Source organism: Anabrus simplex, chromosome 2 (assembly GCF_040414725.1).
Source record: "Anabrus simplex isolate iqAnaSimp1 chromosome 2, ASM4041472v1, whole genome shotgun sequence".
In the NCBI taxonomy this organism is placed as follows: domain Eukaryota; kingdom Metazoa; phylum Arthropoda; class Insecta; order Orthoptera; family Tettigoniidae; genus Anabrus; species Anabrus simplex.
Genome location: NC_090266.1, coordinates 653,322,201 through 653,348,544, shown reverse-complemented (window position 1 = coordinate 653,348,544; position 26,344 = coordinate 653,322,201). Strand labels below are relative to the sequence as shown.

General features: G+C 39.4%; 1 protein-coding gene across 2 annotated transcripts in view; it reads right to left on the bottom strand.

Moving 5' to 3' along the window:
* The window catches only part of EDTP (Egg-derived tyrosine phosphatase), a 294,601-nt gene extending 273,511 nt beyond the window's left edge, over positions 1–21,090 (bottom strand). For both annotated transcript variants that reach the window (XM_067141139.2, XM_067141140.2), the window contains exons 1-3: positions 20,925–21,090; positions 20,551–20,607; positions 5,567–5,820 (exon numbers count right to left, since the gene is read on the bottom strand). In XM_067141139.2, coding sequence (XP_066997240.1) covers positions 5,567–5,820; positions 20,551–20,607; positions 20,925–21,011 — 398 coding nt within the window. In that variant the 5' untranslated portion in view covers positions 21,012–21,090. The remainder of the gene's footprint in view (positions 1–5,566; positions 5,821–20,550; positions 20,608–20,924) is intronic.
* Positions 21,091–26,344: the final 5,254 nt, after the last annotated feature.

Here is a 26,344-nt window from a genome sequence, read left to right as displayed (position 1 = left end):
GGTAATACCACAAACATGGTTTACAAAGAATGTCTGGGGCATATGAAACTCAATTTTTGGGAATTTTCAGACAATGTCTTATTACAATGCTGAGGAACGATTACTTTGGTCAAATTACGAAATCCACGCGAGCGAAGCCGCGGGTAATTGCTAGTCAATACATATTTATATGTGACTATTTACATTTACCACAGTGTGGGACTAGTTTCAATCATATAATGATCATCTTCAGCCACTTATAACTAAAAATGTATGAGTTTGGAAAACACCAAAACAAAATAACAATAGTGAAGAAGACAGGGAAGGGAACTACCTACGTAAATCCTTAATGGCTGGCAACCAGGTATTACTTGACTGATAGCCAGTGTCCCTGTTGAAATTGTTAGGATTTCTATGTATTTCCACATCTTCCCGTGTAATCCTGGACCTGTAGTGTCTAGTGTGGGTAAGAGCTCGAGCATCTTGGAACACAACATCATGACCCGACGATGGAGCATGCTCAGCTATTGCTGATTTGTCTGGCTGGTTGAGACGAATATTTCGTTCATGTTCCTTGATACGACTACCAATGGACCGGCATGTTTGGCCAATGTATACCTTACCACAAGTACAGGGAATTTTGTATACCCCAGGCTGTAAGAGTGGGGACAATTTGTCCTTGGTTTTACCCAGACTGTGAGCAATTTTAGTGACTGTGCCGAACACAGTTTTTATATTGTGTTTGGAGAGGACCTTGGCAATTCGGTCTGTGGTGTTGTGAATGTAAGGCAGATAGGCAGTTCCCTTCACTTCTTCCTTTTGTGAGCTTTGCTTGGTCATTTCTCTGGGATGCGGGTCTCTATGAATCAGCAAGTTGCTGTAACCATTACCGCTGAACGTAACTGAGTGTGTCCATCTCCACCTGCATATTTGATGGCTCACAAATTCGTCTCGCCCTTTTGGTGAGTGTCGTGAGAATGTCTTGTTTTTGTGCTGGAGGGTGGTGAGAATCTTATGAAGATATCGATTTGTCTGGGTAGGCTTACGCTAGACGGTATATCCTAAGGAGCCGTCCGTTTTTTTCTTACTAGAACATCCAAGGAAGGCATCTGTCTGACACCATCTCCATAGTGAATTTAATTGAAGGATGTTGTTGATTTAGGTGGTTTAGAAATAGAAGAAGTTTCTCAGGACCTTCTGTCCAGACCACAAATATGTCATCACATACCTCCACCAGATCATAGGTTTGACAGGCACTGAAGCAATAGCCTCCTCCTCAAAATGCTCCATAAAAAAAATTAGCCACTATCAACAAAAGTGGACTTCGCATAGCCACTCCGTCCGTCTGTTCGTAAAAATTCCCACCCCACAAGAAATAGCTGGAAGACTTGCAGTGGTAAAATAGCTTAGTAATGTCCTCAGGGAACAGGTGTTCAATGAGAGACATGACCGAGTCAATCGGCACTTTAGTGAACAAGGACTCTACATTGAAACTCACTAAAAGTGCATTAGGTTGAAGGGTTACGGTTGTAACTTGTTGACAAAATACCGAGAGTCCCTGAAGTATGATGCAGTACGACCTATGTGTGACTGAAGCAATTTGCTTAGGTATTTAGCCAGAGCATACGTAGGAGAACCTATTGCACTAACAATACGTATGAGGGGAACATCTTCCGTATGGATCTTAGGAAGTCCATATAATATAGGTGGCACTGCATCCCCCGGGGACAGATGTTTAGCCTCCTCTTTTGGAATTGAAGAATGCCTTAAGAGCTTCACGATGGCGTTGGACACACAAGAGGTAGGGTCACGTGAGCTCAGTCTGTAGACAGGCTCTGACAATATAGTCGAGATCTTATTCTTATACTCATCAGTGTCCATAACCACTGTCTCATTACCCTTATCAGCTGAGAGAATGGTCAGTTCAGAATCATCTCTAAATTCCATCAGAGCTCTCCTCTCGCCTCTTGTTAAATTGGGCGCGGGTACAACAGCGGACCTTATGAACATTTCTGCCTTAACTCCTCAGCCTCATACGTAGGTAGTTTGTGGATGGCTGCCTCAATGGAGGTAATTAACTCCTCAGTGGGAATTTTAGAGAAAACAGCAGTGAAATGAAGACCCTTAGCTAGAACTGAGGTTTGGTTCTCGTCCAAGGATTTCTTGGAAAGATTAACGACGAATTTGTGAGCCATCAAAAATCCAGGTGCAGATGGACACACTCAGTCACGTTGAAGGGTAATGGTTACAGTGAATTGCAAATTCATAGAGCCCTGCATCCCAGAGAAACGACCAAGCAAAGTTCACAGAAGGAAGAAGTGAAAGGAACTGCCTATCTGCCTTACATTCACAACACCACAGATGGAATTGCCAAGGTCCTCCACAAACACAATAAAAAAAACTGTGTTTGGCACCGTCACTAAAATTGCTCACAGTCCAGGTAAAACCAAGGACAAATTGTCCCCACTCTTACAGCCTGGGGTATACAAAATTCCCTGTACTTGTGGTAAGGTATACATTGGCCAAACATGCTGGTCCATTGGTAGTCGTATCAAGGAACATGAACGAAATATTCATCTCAACCAGCCAGACAAATCAGCAATAGCTGAGCATGCTCTATCGTCGGGTCATGATGTCATATTCCGAGATGCTCAAGCTCTTACCCACACTAGACACTACAGGTCCAGGATTACACGGGAAGATGTGGAAATACATAGAAATCCTAACAATTTCAACAGGGACACTGGTCATCAGTTAAGTAATACGTGGTTGCCAGCCAATAAGGATTTACGTAGGTAGTTCCCTTCCCTGTCCCCTTCACTATTGTTATTTTGTTTTGGTGTTTTCCAAATTCATACATTCCTCATTGCCAGATGTTTCATTCCAGCCTTGTTTCAATGTCATACTTTCATATGTGTGTACACCTGTTATGTTATGTGACCCTCTCACACTGATCCTGATGGTTCCGTCAGCGTCCGCTTCAAACGCTAGCGCGGTGCCGCGTCTGGGCAGCCATCTAGTGAGGAATGATCGTACCACTTACACTTCTATTAAAATGTCTAAATTCAAACCTCATTGTTTGAGAAGCCTTTCTCGTGGACATTCGAGATTTTCTTCTGAAGACGGACAGCAAAGTTCTCTGCGAAACTTGAAGCATTTCACCTTATTTTCTTGACACGGCATAAGCCCAAAAGTCTATATCATGTCTAGTACACAGATTGTCAATAACATATCTGTAATGCACTGGCAAACATTTCTGAGAGGTATATTCTTGAAAATATAATGGAAAATGTATTGGCATGCATCGCTCTGGAGGCGTGACTTTAGACAATGTTGTTACAATAAGTTGCTGTACGGCAGACTTGTCATCACTTTCACATTCCAATATTTGAAGCGAAGAAATAGCTGATGCACATTCCGAATCTGACTCGGAATCTGTTGGTTCACTGTCAATATGCTCAATCCGTCACTTTCATCTTCCAACAAATTTCACACTACTTTCCTTCACTAATTTTCCGTAATGAAGATGCCATATTAAGCACACACTGTCACACTCTACTAAAAAGGTATATATCAATCAAATAGTATAAACAGAAATAAATAACTTGTACCGAACAGAAAGCTAAGAAATAATATGGAACAGAATCGCAATGCAGAGTCTGTGAAGGTTTGTTTACAAACACTGTAGCAATGGGGCTCAAACAGATGGTCGGAAAACTGCGCTCATTTATTTCCGTGAAATTGCGCCCAAAGACATTGTAACTATGAATGAAACTGAACTCACGGCTGCTGTGGACATCTTTCTTTTTTTTTTTTTTGCTAGTGGCTTAACGTCGCACCGACACAGACAGGTCTTATGGCGACGATGGGACAGGGAAGGGCTAGGAGTGGGAAGGAAGCGGCCGTGGCCTTAATTAAGGTACAGCCCCAGCATTTGCCTGGTGTGAAAATGGGAAACCACGGAAAACCATTTTCAGGGCTGCCGACGGTGGGGTTCAAACCCACTATCTCCCGAATACTGGATACTGGCCGCACTTAAGCCACTGCAGCTCGGTGCTGTGGACATCGAGAATGACAAAAAGTAGACTGCCGTGACATCTGTTGAAGAACTGAGGAAATTACATGAAGAAATACGAACATGTCGAATATTCGACAGTGCTACTACAGCAGGGGCCAAAGTGTTGAATATTCGACTGTTGCCAGTTCTAGCATTAACAAAATGTTCTGTTCGTCATTTCATACCAACTACTTCATTAAATTCATTATTCGAACATGCCACAATTCTACTTACCTGGTATTATCCAAATTGCTTTACAATCCTACAGAAAAAGAAAAATGCATAATTTATTCTCAAAAATGAAATAGTACGGACTTTCCACAATACAGTGGTGCCAGTACATAATCTCGCAAGTCACAAGAAAATTTTGACTAAACAGTGTCAACATGCTAGATGAACAATAACTGTATGATGTCATGTCAGCAAGGAGGGTCCTTAAACTGTATAGTTAGCGACACTGAATCAAGCTCAACAGTTAGAAAATAACAACCTTCAGTATTAATAGGGGAGAAAGAGTAAGGATGTTCCCTTAGTGACTAAGCTTACACGGTGGGGAGTATGCCTTAGAGCAGTGTAAAAAGGAATAGGTTACACGAGATATCAAAAGGGTGTTTCTCTTCGCATTAAACAATGATCTACCATCTGATGGCAGCAAGATTGTAGGCTTCATTCACCGTAACCACACTAAGCGATTTTCAAGAAAAGGATAGATTAAACAACAATCCGAATACAGGGCTCCCCAAAGCCGATATGAATGGAAAATGTACAAAATTTCTTTGGGTCAGAGGTGTGCCGATCAAAACTAGCAGCATGCCTCAATCCCTTACTTCAAATATGAACATGATGTTGCCATTAATTATCAGTAATTTGTAACTATGACACAGTTATTTACTCAGCAATTTTGGGAAAGTTCGCACCGACAAATAAGAGTAACATGCTTCAGGACATATGATGACCCAAACCTCAAGGAACGTGTCAAGGTTAAAATCTCTGACCTGGCCGGGAATCAAAACCAAGGCTCTGTGAACTGAAGAGCACTGCGCAGACCACTCAGCTACGGAGCCAGACTTGTTATTAATATGTAGCCAAGGATGATCCAAATGGATTGAAACATGTTCTACAAGATTATTTTGTGAATATTCAATTTTTAGTTGAGCTGCAACATATTTTAGTACTGACTAAGTGGACCTTATAATTAGAAAACATTTTTATGAGCTGACGCCTTATAGGCGACATGCACATCTGTGAGAATAGGACCCTACTTATGATGAATTCTAATGATGAAGATGACACACACACAACAAATCAAAGTTAAAATCCCCAACCTGGCCGGGATTTGAACACGGGTTCTCTTGGACCAAAGGCCAGCAGGCTAACCATTTGGCTACGAAGCCAGACAGAGAAAGATGCAAAAAGAATGTAAAACTTCAACACAAGCGAATAGTCTGAGCAATCTACTTGAAACTCTTGATGGAAATAGAAAAGACACTAGGTAAGGTTCAGTAAGAAGAGAGTTTGTAAATTTCTTACCTGCATATGTGCTTTCCTCTATATAAGATAACAGGTAGTGGAAATCTTGCACGACACCGTGCAAAGCGTGCTTTTATAAAGAGCTCACGGAGCTTTCCTGTGTCGTGCACACTTTCATAAATAGTGCAAGGTGTACGCTGGGTTTCTGATGTTCGAGCAGAACTATTAGCAGAACCAAAAGAACGCTCATACTCCAGAATCACAAGCTGGCTTGGATAATGGGCACTCAGTTCACCAGCACAATTGTTGATGACCTAGAAAGTAATTCAAAAACACAAAGCACTCTTAGTTCCCTTAAAAGGAATGTTGAACATGTTGAGTATATAAATGATTAAACGCTTCACTGGAAAGGCTCAATTTTGAGAACATTCTACCATATCTGCACACTGTAAGTATATACTATGGTATGAGCCAAAATATACAGTACTCATTTTCGTGCAGTGCTCATGCGCACGCCTGAGCGTCTGCATGTTGTTACATCACCATGATGAATTGTTAGTTGTGTAAAGAACATTGTGCTCTGTGATTGGAGGTGACAATGGGTCTCGTGGCTGAGGAAAAAGTGTTTATAGTGGAGTATTATTTTCGCTTGTACGGAAACGGTTATCAAGGTGGGCTGAGTTTAAAGTTAGTGGCGGAACAATATCGTGAACACTTCAATAAGCCAGCACCAGTTATGCTATCTATTGTTAAAAAATGTTGTCGTACGGGGAGTGTATTGTGTCAACGCAAGGGAAGATCTGGTAGGCCAGTAACTGTGTCCACAAATGAAAATCATGGACGTGTCCTCAATCAGGTGTAGCAGTCTCCAAAGCGAAGTCTTCAGTGAACAGCCCTGAAATTAAACATCAGGTGTCGAGGAACCCAGCAGGAACGAAGCTTTGAATACTCCAACTGGTGGATAAGTGTGTCAGCACTACCAAGAGAGACTTCAAGTTCAGCAGCGAGATGTTTGACTGTGATCCGTCAATCACTTTGAATATGGGTGTTCACATATTCCAACTTTGCAGGCGTCACAGTTATGTGCAGCCAGCCGGCACACAGATCAGACAGGTTTGCTCGACCTTGGTGTGATGATGAAACATGTCTCGCCCAATGACTCACCGTGATTTTTTTTTTTGCTAGGGGCTTTACATCGCACCGACACAGATAGGTCTTATGGCGACAATGGGATAGGAAAGGCCTAGGAGTTGGAAGGAAGCGGCCGTGGCCTTAATTAAGGTACAGCCCCAGCATTTGCCTGGCGTGAAAATAAGACCGTGATTTTTTCCACTGCCACATCTCCATATACATTCTGCAAGCGCCTATGAATATCTGTAATGCCCTGGTTTTCCGCCCAAAAAAACTCAATAACTGCTGTGTGTTTGGTACGCATCTCTGTTACAGACGCCATTTTGAAGGCTAATTATAGCGCTGCCACCTCTCTGAAATTAATGAAACTCTACAAGACTAAGCCAGAATATTCAAAGATGTCCCAAACAAAATTACATTTTTTTAAACGAAACTGGTCGAGAATTAAAATGTGTTGCATTATATACTGAACGCCACTCGTAATTTGTTTAAACGATGTAAGGCATGCCATACTGCTGAAGGTCATTTTTCAACAGTATCTGAAATTGTGAATAATAAAACTGTATACATGTACAGTATTTTTTTTAATTAAAATTTGTGAGGTTATTTAATTATATAGTTGCTAGATGTCTAAATTTGTTGGTATTAATGGAACATGCTCCCTGCCACAAGCACAGACATGAAAAGTGAGAACCGGGGTTCCATTGCAATCTACAACAAGCTGCTTTACATTGCACCAGGTCTTATGGTGACACTTGATAGAAAAGGGAAGTAAGAAGGAAGCGACCATGGCCTTAACTAAGGTGAACATTTACCTGGTGTAAAAATGGGCAACCTCAGAAAATAATATTCAGGGCTGCCAACAGTGGGGTTCGAACCCACTATCTCCCAAATGCAAGCTCACAGCTGCACGCCCCTAACCACATGGCCAACTCAATCGCTGTAATCTAGTTTTCTCATTCTGTACACCTGGCTTCCCACTTACTAACTAACTAACTAACTAACACTAATACCATGCTGTGGTCAAGGAAGCAGAAGTCTGCCAGTGGCTGAATGATGCAGAAGGTTCCTCATAAAATGAGAGCACTGCATCATATGGCATTGATAATTATGGGGAGTTTGAAACTCAATTTAGTTTAGATTGTTAAGAAGCTTAATTGTACTGAAGGTCACATAGCAGGAGTGGAAGAATTGTTATCAGCTCCAGCTTCTTCTAGGACCTTATCATAATCCCCAACAATTTGCCGGTGCTATTGCTTTACTCACCGCTGGCCTGCCCACACAGTCAACGCTATACCATGAAATGAATCTCTCATAAGACCCAACCCCTGCAATCTTGGTCTTCATGGTCACATTATGTATATAAGTAGCACAGATGATATCCTGACTTGTTCTACTTCTAATAATTCTTTTAACAATTTTTACATTAAAGAGTGCTATTTTTAGTATTTAAAAGTTTATGTATCTAGCTGAAGATGACCCAATTAAAGAGTCAAAACTAGTACTAGTATTTTAAATATAAAATATAAATGAACTTTAAATCTTGTATTGATGAGGTGGATCATCCCTTCCTTTGAATTATAAACTGAACTCTGGAATCATCAATATGAACAATATGAAACTTATATTGTATGAGACTAACAGACTATGTTATGAAAGGGTGAGGGCAGGAACAGGTAGATAAAATAAGCTTGCCCATCGGATAGAATTTACTAATGGATTACAATGATATTCCAACCATAGCTGAGTTTTCTTAATGCGTAGATCAATGATTATTGCAACCACTGTCATTTGATCAGCCATTTAGGAAGAAGAGAATGAAATTAAATAGGTTCATTAAAACATAGCCAAGACTTAGATAGGACTTACAAGTTTCCAGTCCAGGATTACTTCCCGAGACAGTACTGGATCGAGTCTTGCCATTTAACTGGAGAAATTATGTTTGTGCCTACATGTGTTTCTCTTTTGTTGCACGTTTTAAATGTCATGTGACTCTAATATTGTGTGGGCCAGTGATGTATTACTTCCACTCCCATTTATTTATAGTAAATTTTCAGGTTGTTTTGATCGTGGGTTTTGATCCCCGTTTGGTTCAGTGACAGTCACCCATTTGAATCTGTGCCTTTTTGGAGGGTTATTTGTTTATATACACTGACTCAGCAAATGTCAGGGGATAGCGGAGCACTGGTGCGCAGGTGTGTTGTCTGCACATAACACGCCCCCTGTGCCAGCGGCAGTTGTATAGGAGACCTTGTGAGCAGTGGCTGTGCATGTGACAGGTGTAACATGGAACGTCGTCGTGAGCTGACACCGTTCGAACGGGGTATGGTGGTCGGTGCCCAACGGATGGGAAATGCGATTTCAGAAGTGGTGCGGGAATTCGGCTTCACACGATCAACTGTGTCCAGGGTGCATCGTGAATGGTTAAATGCGGGTGTCACCGTCCACAACAGACGAACAACCGGCCGTCCAGACACCCTCGATGACCGTGACCGGCGACATCTAAGACGGATTGTCAATAGTGACAGACGGGTAACCGTGCAACAAATCACGGCTCAATTCAACACAGGCCGTGCTAGACATGTCTCCCAGTGGACAATCCGTAGGAACATGGGTTCTATGGGGTACGGGAGCCGGCGCCACACACAGGTGCTACTGTTAACCCAACGACGCGCATTTGCCACCAGTCACCAGAGATGGACACTGGAACAATGGCGTAACGTGATATGGTCGGACGAATCACGATTTCAACTGCACCATGCGGATGGGAGGCACCGTGTATGGCGCAGACCACATGAAGCGATGGATCCCGCCAGACCTCGAAGGTGTGGTCCAGGGCGCTGGTGTCCCCGTTATGGTCTGGGGTGCATTTTTCTGGTATGGAATGGGCCCCCTAGTTGTTCTGGAAGAGACCTTGAATGGTACGCGGTATGTTGAGCTTCTCGGAGACCATCTCTACCCATTTTTGGTCTTCCATTGCCCAGCCGGTTCTGCGGTGTTTCAAGATGATAACGCGCCGCCACATCGCTCCCGCATCGCCCGGGAATTGTTCCAGAAACATGCAGCGGAGGTCCAACAACTGCCATGGCCACCTGGGAGCCCCGATATGAACCCTATCGAGTATATCTGGGATGTCCTGGAATGCAGGCTCCGTGCCATGGATCCTGCACCCACAAACAGACCAGCATTGGCGGCCGCTCTGCAAGCGATTTGGTGTCAGCTGCGTCCAGAGGACTACCAGGGACTTGTCGACTCACTTCCACGGCGTCTCACTGCAGTTCCCAGGGCCAGAGGAGGCCCCACGCGCTATTAGGTTACTATCCCGTGACATTTGCTAAGTCAGTGTATATATTAGGGCCTCACTCGTCTGTTTACTTTTGAGTGATGCTTATTTATAATTCCCACTGTATAAGGGACAGTTTAAATGTTTGCGATATGGTCTCTTTACACTATTAATATTCATATCTCAGAGTCTATGGACCAAACATTCAGAACACGCAACGCAACCTCCGGAGTTATGTAAAATTAACTTTGCCCTGTATTGAGTTGTAACTTCATATTTTGAGGGGACACGAAACCCCAAAGTTTCATTTGTACATTTTTATGAAGTGTTTGCATTTTCACTTGATTGCATTGCTTTAGATTAATAAACTAGATCATAACAATTAGTTTTGAGTTCCCATTCAGTAGAAAATACTGTTCCCATCCATGCCTTATTAAGTTAGGATCAATGCTTACAGCTTCAATGTACAAGTTTTTGCATTTATTGTATCATTTCGAGTACCCTCCTGCCATTGCTCCCACCTGTTTGTACCAACAATTATTTACATACATACATTATCATTATAGACTGTTATGCCTGTCAGCGTTCAGTCTGCAAGCCTCTGTGAATTTACAAACGTCGCCACAATCCTCGATTTGCAACTAGTGGTGTGGCCTCATTTAGTTCTATACCTCTTATCTTTAAATCGTTACAAACCGAGTCTAACCATTGTTGTCTTGGTCTCCCTCTACTTCTCTTACCCTCCATAGCAGAGTCCATTATTCTCCTTGGTAACCTATCCTCCTCCATTCGCCTCACATCCACCGAAGCCGGTTTATGCGTACAGCTTCATCCATCGAGTTCATTCCTAAATTAGCCTTTATCTCCTAATTCTGAGTACCCTCCTTCCATTGTTCCCACCTGTTTGTACCAGCAATCATTCTCGCTACTTTCATGTCTGTTACTTTTAACTTATGAATAAAATAGCCTGAATCCACCCAGCTTTCGCTTCCGTAAAGCAAAGTTGGTCTGAAAACAGACCGATGTAAAGATAGTTTCGTCTGAGAGCTGACTTCCTTCTTACAGAATACCGTTGATCGCAACTGCGAGCTCACTGCATTAGCTTTACTACACCTTGATTCAATCTCACTTACTATATTACCATCTTGGGAGAACACACAACCTAAATACTTGAAATTATCGACCTGTTTTAGCTTTGTATCACCAATCTCACATTCAATTCTGTTGAATTTCTTACCTACTGACATCAATTTAGTCTTCGAGAGGCCAATTTTCATACCATACTCATTGCACCTATTTTCCAGTTCCAAGATATTAGACTGCAGGCTTTCGGCACAGTCTGCCATTAAGACCAAGTCGTCAGCATAGGACAAACTGCTTACTACATTTCCACCTAACTGAATCCCTCCCTGCCATTTTATACCTTTCAGCAGATGATCCATGTAAACTACGAATAGCAAAGGTGAAAGATTACAGCCTTGTCTAACCCCTGTAAGTACCCTGAACCAAGAACTCATTCTACTATCAATTCTCACTGAAGACCAATTGTCAACATAAATGCCTTTGATTGATTTTAATAATCTACCTTTAATTCCATAGTCCCCCAGTATAGTGAACATCTTTTCCATCGGTACCCTGTCATATGCTTTCTCTAGATCTACGAAACATGAACACAACTGCCTATTCCTCTCGTAGCATTTTTCAATTACCTGGCGCACACTGAAAATCTGATCCTGACAGCCTCTCTGTGGTCTGAAACCACACTGGTTTTCATCCAACTTCCTCTCAACGACTGAACGCACCCTCCCTTCCAAGACGCCAGTGAATATTTTGCCTGGTATACTAATCAATGAGATACCTCGATAGTTGTTGCAATCCTTCCTGTTCCCTTGCTTATAGATAGGTGCAATTACTGCTTTTGCCCAATCTGAAGGTACCTTACCAACACTCCACGCTAATTTTACTACTCTATGAAGCCATTTCATCCCTGCCTTCCCACTATACTTCACCATTTCAGGTCTAATTTCATTTATTCCTGCTGCCTTATGACAATGGAGTTTATTTACCATCCATTCCAGTTCCTCAAGCGTAATTTCACCAACATCATTTTCCTCCTCCCCATGAGCTTGGCTGTTTGCAACACCACCAGGATGATTTCCTTTTACATTGAGAAGATGTTCAAAATATTCCCTCCACCTCTCCAGTGATTCCTTGGGATCTATTATGAGTTCACCTGAATTACTCAAAACACTGTTCATTTCCTTTTTCCCTCACTTCCTAAAATTCTTTATTACTGTCCAGAAAGGTTTCCCTGCTGCTTGACCTAGCCTTTCCAGGTTATTACCAAAATCTTCCCATGACTTCTTTTTGGATTCAACAACTATTTGTTTCGCTCTGTTTCTTTCATCTACATACAAATCCCTGTCTGCCTCGGCCCCTGTTTGGAGCCATTTCTGATAAGCCTTCTTTTTACGTTTACAGGCTGCTCTCACTTCATCATTCCACCAAGATGTTTGCCTTTTCCCATCTTTACACACAGTTGTTCCTAGGCATTCCCTTGCTGTTTCTACTACAGCATCCCTGTATGCCACCCATTCACTTTCTATATCCTGAACCTGCTTACTGTCTACTGTTCGAAACTTCTCACAAATCATATCCATATACTTCTGTCAAATTTCCTCGTCCTGGAGATTTTCTACCCTTATTCGTTTGCAGACAGATTTCACTTTCTCCACCCTAGGCCTAGAGATACTTAGTTCACTACAGATCAGATAATGGTCTGTATCATCGAAAAATCCGCAAAAAACTCGTACATTCCTAACAGATTTCCTGAATTCAAAGTCTGTTAAGATATAGTCTATTATGGATCTGGTACCCCTAGCCTCCTATGTATAGCGGTGAATAGCCTTATGATTGAAGAATGTATTCGTAACAGCTAAACCCATACTAGCACAGAAGTCCAGCAAACGCTTCCCATTCCCATTAGCTTCCATATCTTCCCCACATTTACCAATCACCCTTTTGTATCCTTCAGTTCTAATCCCAACTCTCGCATTGAAATCGCCCATTAGCACTATTTCATCCTTGCTGTTGACCCTGACTATGATGTCACTCAATGCTTCATAAAACTTGTCAACTTCATCCTCATCTGCACCTTCACATGGTGAATACACGGACACAATTCTTCTCCTAATTCCTCCAACTGACAAATCTACCCACATCATTTGCTCATTTACGTGCCTAACAGAAACTATATTGCGTGCAATGGTATTCCTGATAAAGAGCCCTACCTCAGACCCTGCCCTTTCCTTTCTAACACCCATCAAGTACACTTTATAATCTCCTATCTCTTCCTCGTTATCTCCCCTTACCCGAATATCACTTACTCCTAGCCCATCCAGATGCATCCTCTTTGCTGACTCAGCCAGTTCTACCTTCTTTCTTCAAGAGGCCCCATTAATTAACAATTATTTTTTCCACTTTAATATCTGTTGCTTCTAACATACACCCCTCGAGGAGCTAGCCAAGTATATAAAGGTCATGGTAGGGCACAATACATACATACATACATACATTACTTCATTATAGAATGTTATGCCTTTTCACATCCAGTCCGCAAGTCTCTGTCCCCTCCACCAGAGCCGGTTTATGCTTACAACTTCATTGAACAAGTTCTAGTATTTATCCCCTCATTCTGAATACCATCCTGCGATTGTTCCCAGCTGCTTGGACCAGCGATTATTTTTGCTACTTTAATGTCTGTTGCTTCTAACTTATGAATAAGATATCCTGTGTCCACCCAGCTTTCACTCCCGTAAAGCAAAGTTTGTCTGAAAACACAAAGGTGTAAAGATAGTTTTGTCTGGCAGCTGACTCCTTTCCATATTAATAACATGATCTTCAAAAATTTCCTCCATTAAGTTTAATGTGTCATTATCTGTGTATGCGGTGTCACAGCCTTGCCGAAAATGTTCATTTTGACAGTCAGTGTCAGTCAGTTCGTTAAAAAATGGTTTGAATATATTATCACTGTATCTTTGTGCATTAATTGTGCCCTGATAAAAGATAAGTCCTATAATTCTGCATCCATTCCTGCGCACCATACTCCGATCTGTTTGTTATGTAGAGGAATTCTGTACATGCGATAGGAGTTTTCTGTACTCCAATATATGATATTCTGTGTTGAAACATACCCGTGTAAATGGAACCTATCAGAGACAAATATTAAGCGTGGATCAATTATTTCATCATGAATGTTTTGCAACATCCAATTAAAAAAACGTACCCACTTTTCATGATCACGCGGATGCAGTTCGTGTACTACAGTTACCTTGTATGGTTTCAATTTTAACATTTTCATAGTCTGCCATGCTAAGCTTTTTGAAACCCTAGCTTCTTGTCCAAGTCATCTTAGGGATTTTGTATGCGTATGTTCTAATCTTTCTGCAATTTCATTTACCTTTCCTTCATTAAGTATGTGTGTATGTATATTTAGTCATCAGCCCAAAGGCTGGTTGGATCCTCAACAGCTCTGCCATCAGCTGTCATAGATGGCCTAGGCATCACTGGAGAGGGGTACTAGGGAAATGAGGAGTGAGGTAGTTTCCCGTTGCTTTCTCCACCGAGGCAGAAGTTGCTATTAGATATCAGTTTGCCCAGCCCACTGAAATGCACAAACCCTATGAGTAACAGTTTCACACCATTCATAGCAAGGACTGCCTGCATAAGGAATGGCATTACTAGTATCGCTCATACCTCAGTCACTTTCATACTGTCAAAGCCAAGGATACGACAGAGACAGATCAATGAAAGTAACAAAATTGCTCCAGCCTATACCAGAAGACAAAGTGCACTGTAAACACTAGGTCCCGCCAGCAAAGGCACTCATTAAGTATACGTTTTTTAACACTGCTTCTTATCAAGTAAAGAACCAGTTCCTCTCAATTTGTTTACGAGTTTCCACACGGTCTCTCTATGTGGAAATTTTGTTACAAATCACCTAATGACTTCCCTTCAAGACTCTGTTTTCACGTAATTATCGTAAATAAATACCCTTTCCTCTACCATGTACACATGTGCAGGCATTGTGAGAATTATACCCCAAAGTAACACTCAGAACTCGAGAACAGTTGGAGCGACAGATCAACACTTAATACATGTTCTAAGCACGAAGGACAAGGAATTAATTCATTTAGTTTTGAGAAGATGTCTGAAGGTTATGTCAATATACTTAGCCACAACTTATCAAGTAATGAAATAAAATCTTTGTTAATTTTGTTTTTAAGACTTACTGACTTAATATAAAGAGCCTTGTGAGCACCTTACCCTGTGAGAGCCAGCAAATTTTAGAATGTAATAGATGTTTGTGCTAGTTACCCATATCACTAGAAATTATTGAAAAAACCTGGCATTCATAGGCCTTGACTTAATAAACTTGATAATTTGAATGCTGCTTTCTAACATGGCCTTCAATTTAGATGACATACCTTTGCCTGCCAATGCTGCCCTCTGAATGAATTAGTGAGTCCAAGTAACACTGGGAGCAAAGACTCTGATTTTAGATATAATGCTACTTTGCCAACTGATGAGTTCATAAGCACCACCCGCACACAAAAAAACCACACATCTTTTTAAATCGGTCTCATGCTCCTGTATATACTGTATTCATTGAGAACTTCAAAAATAAATTCTCCAGTTGAAGGTGTTGGAAAACGTCTTAAGAAAATAACATCCTCATGAATGTAATTGTTAAAACACATACCTGGATGCTTCAGAGCAATACTATCGTACTCAGTTTTTTTTTTAATGTTACATTATCTAGTGCCTCATATATCTCAAGTGAATCAAACAAACTTAGTTTTTTATTCTAGTTCTGAAGTGAATAATACAATCTTTTATTCCAGTGTACTAACGAGTTGAGATTTTTTTTTTTTACCTGTTGCTTTACGTCGCATCGACACAGATAAGTCTTATGGCGACGTAGGGACAGGAAAGGGCTAGGAGTGGAAAGGAAGCAGCCGTGGCCTTAATTAAGGTACAGCTTCAGCATTTGACTGGTGCGAAAGTGGGAAACCACGGAAAGCCACCTTCAGGACTGCCGACAATGGGGTGTGAACCCACTACCTCCCAAATACTTGATACTGGCCACACTTATGTGACTAAAACTCTCCAGCTCAGTAGTTGAGATTCTACATTATTAGTCATGTTATTAATTCAGTGAGTAACTATATCACCTGAGTGTGGTATTTAGTCAATGTCCTTTTATAATTTTTCATAACTTTTTTTAATTATACCTTTTGCAGCTGTCAGTATTAAGGTATAGGATGGGGTTTTGCACTCTTCACGACTAACAATATAGGAAATTCCTAAGGCCCTTTTATATTCTTGAACCCACATTAGAAACTACTTTGATTTCTTTGTTGACATTTTCTGCATATCAATGAAAAAATTGATAGGTATACTTGCACATTTTTTCCTAAGTGTCATTTCAATTTTGCACGTTTCATACACTCATTCAAAAACACTTCATAATACACAATGTACTGAAGTTTAGGTTCACCTTCATTGTCACACCAAATATTTCCAAATTTCAAATAACTCATCACATTTTCAAAAATATTTTTTTTCTGACTGATAAAGACATATCTCCATATCCTAAGCTATATATTAAAGACATATCTCCATATCCTAAGCTATATATTACCACTGGGGTGGGTGGAGGGGGCGGAGGCAATATGAAATTTCTAACCTCAGAGGACCACAAAAGCAGACCTCGAGGAACATTTGTGGTCCACAGTCCACAGTTTGAGAAAAGCTGGTCTGGGGTGCATAGCAAGGAGCTATCCTGCAGACTGAATATTTTCCAAATTCCACTCAAATATGCTCATATGATTACTTTTTTTCTTTTACAGTGCTTAACCACTCCCCTAAGTGATATAGATTTTTGGTGATGGGGAAGGGTTAAGACTGAGAAGGAATTGACCTAGGTCCTGGCCAAGATACAGTCCCAACAAATGCCTAGAGAGAATATATAAAAAAAAAAAAAAAAAAAAAAAAAAAAAAAAAAAAAAAAAAGGAAAATCATCATAAGCAGAGCGGCCGATGGTTGGGGTCGAATCCATCATCATCCAAATGCAAGGTTACAGCTAAACAATCTGTACCCCATAGCCAACTTGCTTGGTGCTAAAAGTACTCAAGTGCAGTGCTTGCAAATAGCAGCTGCATAACCAAGGTAGAAACACTGTAATTATTATTATTATATGTGTAAATAACTAGTCTGTTAAAATGATAATTTTGAACATAAATTCAATAACTAGACTGCTAACAATATGTGCAAGCAAAGAAAATTCCACATATTTCAATGGTGTGTTATCTGTCTTCAGACTACATTTCCCCAAACAGCAACTTTGAAATGTTGAAATGTATGTTATAACTGCTTTGCTTCATCTCGACACTTTACAACCATGGTACCATCATAACTATAGCAACCTATCAATAGAGTAATCAATCTGTCAACCAATTTCCTATTGAATACAGTGAGTTCTACTTAATTTTCGTGCACACTGAATGAAAACCACGCTGGGCTATGGCCATGTCATTCACCTGACATAACAGAAAATTCACACGTTGATGGCTACACTTCACGGTTTGATGTTACACGAGCAAACTTAATTTTTCTCTTTGTGTTATTAGAGCTTGGTCAGAAAATCGCTGTTAACAGAGATCTATCTAAAATCTTTCAATTATTACTGTACTTCTATTTAATGACATTGATATCATCATCATCATCATCATCATCATCATCATCATCAATGTCCCACTCCAGTTGCCCGGGTGTGGTCTATTGGTGTACGGGGTAACAGTGTTGTTATAAATTACAGTGAGAGTATTTGTTGCAGTAGTGAACTGAAATATTAATACTGGAACAGAAAATTCTTAACTTTGACACTTGTAATAACAAGTTCATATATGGAAGTGTTTAGGCGATTTTCATAGAAATACCCCAGAAAGTGAAGTCCAGGTATGGATACAATCCAAGACTTGTTCTTCGACATAAGAAAATGGGAAAACTGAACGCAAGAATCTCTAAACAAAGAGAAGAAAAATGTGATCATATTGAAGGAATATTGAAACATTTTTGGATGAAATTTATGATTCATCAAGCACAGAATATAGGTGTTAAAACTCTTAGCCTATAAAACATTTAGACCTAACCTTTTGAAACAGTTTTGCCAGCCAGATGTAGTGTTTACAGTGCACTATGTCTTATGGTATAGGCTAGAATAAATTTGTTACTTTCATTGATCTGTCTCAGTTTCATCCTTGGCTTTGATGATATGAAAGTGACTGAGGTATGAGCAATGCTAGTAATACCATTCCTTATGCTAGTGGCTTTGCGTCGCAGTGACACTCATAGGTCTTATGGCGACGATGGGATAGGAAAGGCCTAGGAGTTGGAAGGAAGCGGCCATGGCCTTAACCCTCAGGACGTCGTGCGAGGCAGTGTAACGTCAGCCGTCGCGTGCGGTGGAAAAGACCGCGCAAGAATTCCATATCGTTTTTGTATTTCAATTTCCTATTTATTTTTGTTATGTCGCTATATTTTTGTTTACTCTCCATTTTCATCATTAAATATACAAATATTATTTATTTACATTTAAATGGTGCTTTAAGATAATACAATAACTAACGTTACGCTCTATTTAACACAAATCAAAAAACAGTGAAATGGGAAGAACATAGATTTACAGAATTCACAACAGTAAACTGGTAAAAGATGTATAGTGCAATGTACGAGTAATTTACAACTATCAGTAAAAATAAGTACAAAACAAAGTTACAGCAATATAAATAAGGTATACAGTCCAATGGTAAGAGCAAGGCTACAACAGATAGAAGGGTAACAGCAATTAGAGATTTACTGTTCACTAAAGACAATTTATTCGTCATGCTTCATTATATTCGTGAGCTGAATGTGTCCTCAGATAATAAAACGGTCATCTTCATTTTCTTCATCTTCACCTGCTGCCCCGTACTGCAGGCTTGACAGGTGAAGACAGTGTGCTCCTGGCATATGCACAGAGAGCAGGTAGCACACGAAGTCTTCCCCTTTCTGTTTCATTTTCCACACCATCAATCAATTTGTTTATCCTATCAACTTCTTCGGAATCCATTTTCACTCACAACACAAGTAAACAGTCAAACATTTTGAGTATACGAATAGTTGCGCGTCCAGGGTTAGAACCAAATTCAACAAACGGCAGTAGTCACCCGTGGTCGAAAGCAGCGCACACTCACAGAAACAACAGAAGAGCAATTAGGGAGCGCTACCTTGCTATAAACTCTAGAGGAAGGTTGCGGGGTAGATATGGAGGAGGGAGAAATCTGTCCTGTAACAATCGTAGACAGAGTAACAAAAGAAGAAAGCGTGCGGTCGAAAAGACCGCGGCGCGACGTCCCAAGGGTTAATTAAGGTACAGCCCCAGCATTTACCTGGTGTGAAAATGGGAAACCATGGAAATACATCTTCAGGGCTGCCAACAGTGGAATTCGAACCCACTATCTCCCGTATGCAAGCTCACAGCCACGCATTCCTAACCGCATGGCCAACTCGCCCGGCGATTCCTTATGCAGCCAGTCCCTGTTATGAATAGTGTGAAAATATCGCTCATAGGGTCGGTTGTTGCATGCAACTTCTGGCCCGGTGTGGAAAGCAACGGGAAACTATTATCCGCAAATTTTTTGTGATACTTTGGCTCCCTAGTCCTGAATCGGTACAGACCTCAGTTATCTTCGAGTCTCGTATTGGCAAACCTCTGATACAAAAAAAATTAATCGATTATGCATCGCCATGAGACATCTGGCGGTATAATTGCAACACTTCAAATACTGTTGTCATTTATACAGCAAAGTCAAAATATAGGTTAAGCTTGATCATGAGTGAGGAAAATCAAGTTACCTCACAGGAACAACCTAGAACTGCTACAGGGAAACGACGGTTTAGAAAAATTCATATCGATCGATCATGTTATCAATTCAATTCAGATTTCATTTCCATTCAGTTGTCAGTATTACCGGAACCGTTGTAGCTCCCTCCTTACTCCTCACAACCGTAAAACGAAGTGTCACTAAAAGTTTTGCGGATGCCTCCCTCATTTCCTTAGTATGCCCCTTCAGTGACACCTAGGCTATCTATGACAGCTGTTGGCGAAGCTGTGGAGGATCAAACAGGCCTCCGGGCTGAATACCCAACATACAACACACATTATTACACATGACCCACAAATCAAGAATCACAACTAAAACATAATACAATTCAAATTAATCTTTTGTAATTACTTTCACAGCAATATTAGCTTCATCATATTAATACACATAATAATAGGCACTGGAATTAAGAAAATCCTCTACTCATACACAGTTCACTGCACGATATAACACAGCAACACATCATCGCAATTATCAGTAATTGTTACAGGAGATAGAGCATCATGCACACCCTACCTCGCTGTGACCTAATTTGGATTAATTTCAACATAGCATTTCATGGAAGAATTACAATCAAAAATTGCCACCCTAACAAGACTAAATGTTAAGAAAGATTCAATATGAAAATTAAAAGGAAACTTACTACATGGCTGTAGTCCACTGCAATTAAATTAATGCATTTCTGCATCACCTCCTGACTCTGTGAAACAAAACAATTCGTTGTCAACAATATAAAAACAATTCAGCTATGTGAGGTACGTCTTTCATTACATTCAGAAACATCGTACAACAAAATTCTCTACATTCGAGTCATTAAGAGTTGACATTAGCAAAATCACATTATAATCTAAAAGGATAACTAAACGTATCAGCATTGTACAACCATATGGTTAAGTCCGTCGAACTTAAAAGCATGTCACTATTCATAAACGAATATATGTGAGGGACTGCATGTCCTTTCAAGAAATGACATCTTCATAACATTGCCATGTGCTTCTTATCAAAATTGCAAAATACCTTGGGCTCAGCCTCTTTAGCCTTGTACGTCGTTTTGACAAAGTATTCAAGTAAATCTTGAATGTCCTCTGGATTCACTTCTCCCATTATTAATGTCACTTAGAAAGGAACTGTTTAAAAGACACTGATGCATCACTATACCAATCAAATTCAACACAACACATGATGTGCTGGGCCAAAAAACAAATGAAAAACAATTTGCAGTACCACCAACTTATTCTGTTCTGTTCGTGAAGTTGATATGGGCTCGTTATTTCACCCAGACACAATACTGAATTATATTTGTACTAGTTCTACATGCGCACACAATTCCAATAAAGTAGTACACCACCAACTTATTCAAATACTACAACTTCTACCAAATACAGTAGAGACAATACGTGACACTGAGCGAGATATCGAGGGACAGCTATTGGAGCTCTCTCTGGCGAGTAGACCTGAAAACTACTGATTCTGTCATAAGAGCACGTGTATTTTTGTCTGAAGTTTTTGGTGTTATTTATGCGTTTTCAGTAAGTTGACATAATTAAATAGTAGCGTGTGTCATTCCTTGATTTCTCCTCTCAACATGAGGGGAAAGGTATGTGCTGTGTTTGGCTGCAGTAAGTATGAAGTAGAGAAGAATGCGCGGTCGTACATCAGGTTCCCTCGTTACAAGAAAATGTAAGTAATATTGTGTTTGGATATATATTCTCCCAGTGACAGAGAGCTTCATAATCATCACCTGCTCGACCCATATTTTAACTGGCTTAAAATGTAATACGGTACGCATATTTTATTGTATAGTGCAGCAGTTAACCTTCAATGCCGGTGTGTTGTTCTATGTGTGATCTGTGGGTTTTGAAATGTCACAGAAGTGATTTGGATAAGGTGTACAAGAAAGAAGGGACGTTACGCTTATATAAGAATTATAAGATTTGTTCAGATCATTTCTAGGCCAGCGACTTTAAAAATCCTCGACTATACAGCCAAGGGTATGTTACATTACTTTTTTCTCTAATTGTACGTACATATTCCTCAAAGCATCACTATCGACAACATTTTCATACTTTTCTTTCTTTTATCCCTCTTCTCAGATTAAAGCCGGTATGTTATAGTTTTTCTTTCTGTTAGTAGGCTTCGTGTTAAGAGGAAAACTGTCCAGCTATTAAATGTTAATTCATTGCATCATATGTGTAAGAAATGTGCCGATATTTTTATTGACAAGTGTCTTAATGTGATGATACAATGCTTTTAAATGAGAAAAAAGACAAATCCAACCGTAAGAGTTCAGGCAGGAAAATGAAAGAAAAATGAAAGATTAAGCCATTTCACAGCAGTCCATTTCACATCTTGTTTATATGTCTAATTTCAGTCTTTGAATAATAACCTCTTAAATAATTCTTCATTCATTTATCCAGAATTGCTTTAGCAACTTCGAAGTTAATATCTCAATAACACTTTCTTTCCAGGCGTAATTTGTTTATCCATTTCCGTATATACATTTCCATTGATATTTGAATTTAGCGCGATTTTTTCGTGTCAAGTCACTAGGAGCGCCACCGTCGAATTGTCTCCCATTTTAGCAAGGTTACATCCGTAAGTGTCGCGTATCGTCTCTACTGTATTTGCTTCTACCTCGCTTCAGCCGCGTATTTTGCAAGGAAATAAGCAATGTTTGAAAAGAACAACTTGGCATGATATTTTACAGCATTTGTAGCTCTTTAATATTTAAGCTGCAGAAAAAACTTGCAAATTTAAGATACCAAAAACGTAAACAAGTCCCTAAAATTACCAAAAAATTAAAAAGTAAATGAATTTATTTCGTATTTTAAAAAAGAAAAGAAAGCGGAATAAAAAATACAAGAAAGAGTAAACACAATCTTCCAGATTTTCCACCAGTTTAATATTATATGTGATACTTATGTGTTATAACCTTCCACTTATAAATTACGTTCGACAGTTTTTCGCAGTTAACGAAAAATTGGTTTTATGCTATTACAATGAACAATGACGCAAAGACAACAACGACAACAACAACAACAACAACAATAATAATAATAATAATAATAATAATAATAATAATAATAATAATAATAATAATAATAATAATAATAATAATAATAATAATAATAATATTTTTATGGCGATTTTTAAGGCATCGATTCTCTTTTTCGTAGTTTTTCTTCCAAGACAGCACACGAACGCTCTAACATGAGTGTGTTGGAGCGGATAACATTCTTTTTACCGTTTAGTCCGGTTTCGGATATGGATATGAACTCGTGAGTTGAGTGTTGAGATAAGATTTACGCAGTAGACTACAAGTTTTAGATCAGTATGCCTTTCCTTAGAAAATTCTACACATGACACTTTAAAGATACACACACATGTAACCTTCATACAAAATGTTGCAATATCTACAGTGAAACCCCTAAAAGCAGCCAATGGTGGCCTACTCAACTTAAAATATAATAAAGAAAGTTACTTGATACTTGCTATGTACAGATCACCCTCCACAAGCCCAAAGATATTCATAGAAGAACTAGGAAATACACTTCAGCAGCTACCTGCAGCCACACATATAATAATAGGAGATATTAACATAGACCTTTTAAGCCCAACTGGTCAGTACGTTCAAAAAATTAAAAATTAATACATAAACACCTTAAGTGCTAATGGTTTCATTTCATATATCAATTCTGCAACAAGGATAACCCAAAAATCTAGAACATGTATAGATCACATACGTGTTAAATCCCATAGAAATAACAATTTTGAGTCATATGTTCTACATACTAGTATCAGAGATCAAAGTCCCATTTTTCTCATAAAAAAAATCTCAGAAACATCACATATCACAAAAAGGAAGGAAAAATACTGAACAATACTAGAATAAATTATGAAGCTTTAAATATGATGATGATGATGCTTGTTGTTTAAAGGGGCCTAACATAGAAGGTCATCGGCCCAAGCTTTAAATAAAGCCTTACAAAATGCAAATTGGGAATCTATCCTGAATGAACATGATGTCCACAAAGCAACCGGTGGTTTAATACGGCTATTAACTCAACATATCTCTGAACACTCTACTAACATAAGACTTGTGAGATCAAAATTCAGAAATATAACACCATGGATCACAATTGGAATCCCAACTTCCATTAGAATAAGGGACAAATTACACCAGACAATTATAAAACAAAAGATGAGGTCCCCAAGTAATGTCGAGATCACAAACACTATTAAGAAACATAAAACATACCGAAACTGGATAAACAGGCTCATTAAAGTAGCAGAGTGTTCAAGTTTAGAACTTGCTGACAAAATAATGAATACCAGTAAAGAAGCTAAAGACACATGTATATATGACATTCATGCAGTACCTCAACCACAATCAATATTTTTTCTTCCCATAATAGAAACAGAAATAATGAATCACATAGCTGCACTAGCAGATAACTCAGCCAATGGCTATGACAATATCTCAAGTAAAACACTCAAAACAATTAGTTCACATATCCTACAGCCTCTGCAATATATTTTTAATCTTTCAATAATGAAATTTCCAGACACAATCAAAATTGCTATCGTAGTCCCAATCCATAAATCAGGCGATAAGAGAGAGTTAAACAATTATCCCCCAATTTCTCTCACAACCCACCTTTCAAAATTACTAGAGAAATGCATTAAAACCAGATTACTTAATTACCTGAATAAGTATATTTTTGGATTTAACAAAGGCATTTGATACCGTAGACCACGATATACTCGTTAGAAAACTTGAAAAATTAGGCATTCGTGGAATTCCTCAAAATCTAATTAAAAGCTTCATTTCTAACAGAATTCAAAAGGTAAAAATCAAGGATACTCGAAGTAAAAGTGCTCAAGTAAAAATCGGAGTACCCCAAGGAACAAATGCGCGTCGTTGTGCCGATGACGTTGGGTTAACAGTAGCACCCGTGTGCGGCGCCGGTTCCCGTACCCCATAGAACCCATGTTCCTACGGATTGTCCACTGGAAGACGTGTCTAGCACGGCCTGCGTTGAATTGAGCCGTGATTTGTTGCACGGTTTTCTGTGGTGTATCAATGATCTGTGTGAGCTAAACTGCAATGCAAAAATTAACTCATATGCTGATGACACGATAGTCACAGTCACGGGTGAAACTTTGGAGGATGCCTTCAACAGAGCTCAAGAAACCCTAGCCATGGTTCAGAAATGACTGAACAACCACCTACTTACTTTAAAAGAAAAGAAAAGGAAATTCCTCTGCTTCTCGCATAATAAAACAATGCAACCCTCAGACAACCTAATACTAAAACTCCACACACCAACTTGCAAAAATACTGAAAGCTGCAACTGTTACGCTTTACAGAAATCAATAAATGTTTCACACCTAGGGATAATTATAGATAGTTATCTGAAATGGAATATTCATGCATCAAATTAGATCATTTAATTTCAGAAACTTATTTATATATTTTACAGAATTCGAAATGTTATTTCAACAAAAGCCTTGAAGTCTGTATACTTTGCCTTAGTTCAATCGCAACTGCAATATGGAATTAACAGTTGGGGTGGAATAATTGATTCACACTTGGCTCAGGTAAATACATGCAAGAACTACATACTGAAAGTCATGTACAGAAAGCCACTAATGTTTCCAACATATGAACTGTTCCAGCAAAGCATGGTACTTACATACGGCAGCTATTTGTCAAAAATTTGCGCTAGGCTGTAAGACAGGACTGGAATAAGTATACCACGTCGGAACACTTTACTTGGACAAAGAAATCTAAGTTATCTAGGGACACGGACGTGATCAGTGGCAATCGGAATATCCTGAAGAAAAGGCTATTCACATGGCTCATTAACAATTATTACATAGTAGATCAACTTATAAATTTCCATTATAATATTTAAATCAACTAGCACACTATTCCTCTCTACTAAAAAACCAACCTTCTCCTTAACCCATCTCCCTCTTTTCCAGCTTCCTGTTTATTACACAAAATGCAGAAAAACAGTTCATAAAATTACCGTAGTCAAATATCACCAAAATTATAACGGAGTAAATTATATTCACTATATACCATGATGTACATAATCTAGCTATTGTATTTCTGAAGCCCACGCATAAGTTTACCTTATGTGGGATTCACACTGTATGTTTTACGACCTCTGTATGTATATGTAAGATATTGGTTGTGAATAAAAATGTTCAAAATAAAATAAATAATGTAGGGGTGTGTATGGGCAGATTGAAACCGGAAAACATGCATCCCCTACTTTAAAAAAAGTCGATATAGCACCGGAGCTTTTAGGCCTATTATACTATCATTTGTAATCACTAATGTCTGTATTTGTGATGTCGTTATGTATGCAGATGAAGAGGGATGAAGTACGACAGACAGCCTACTAACTTCCATTTCCCAAGCAAGT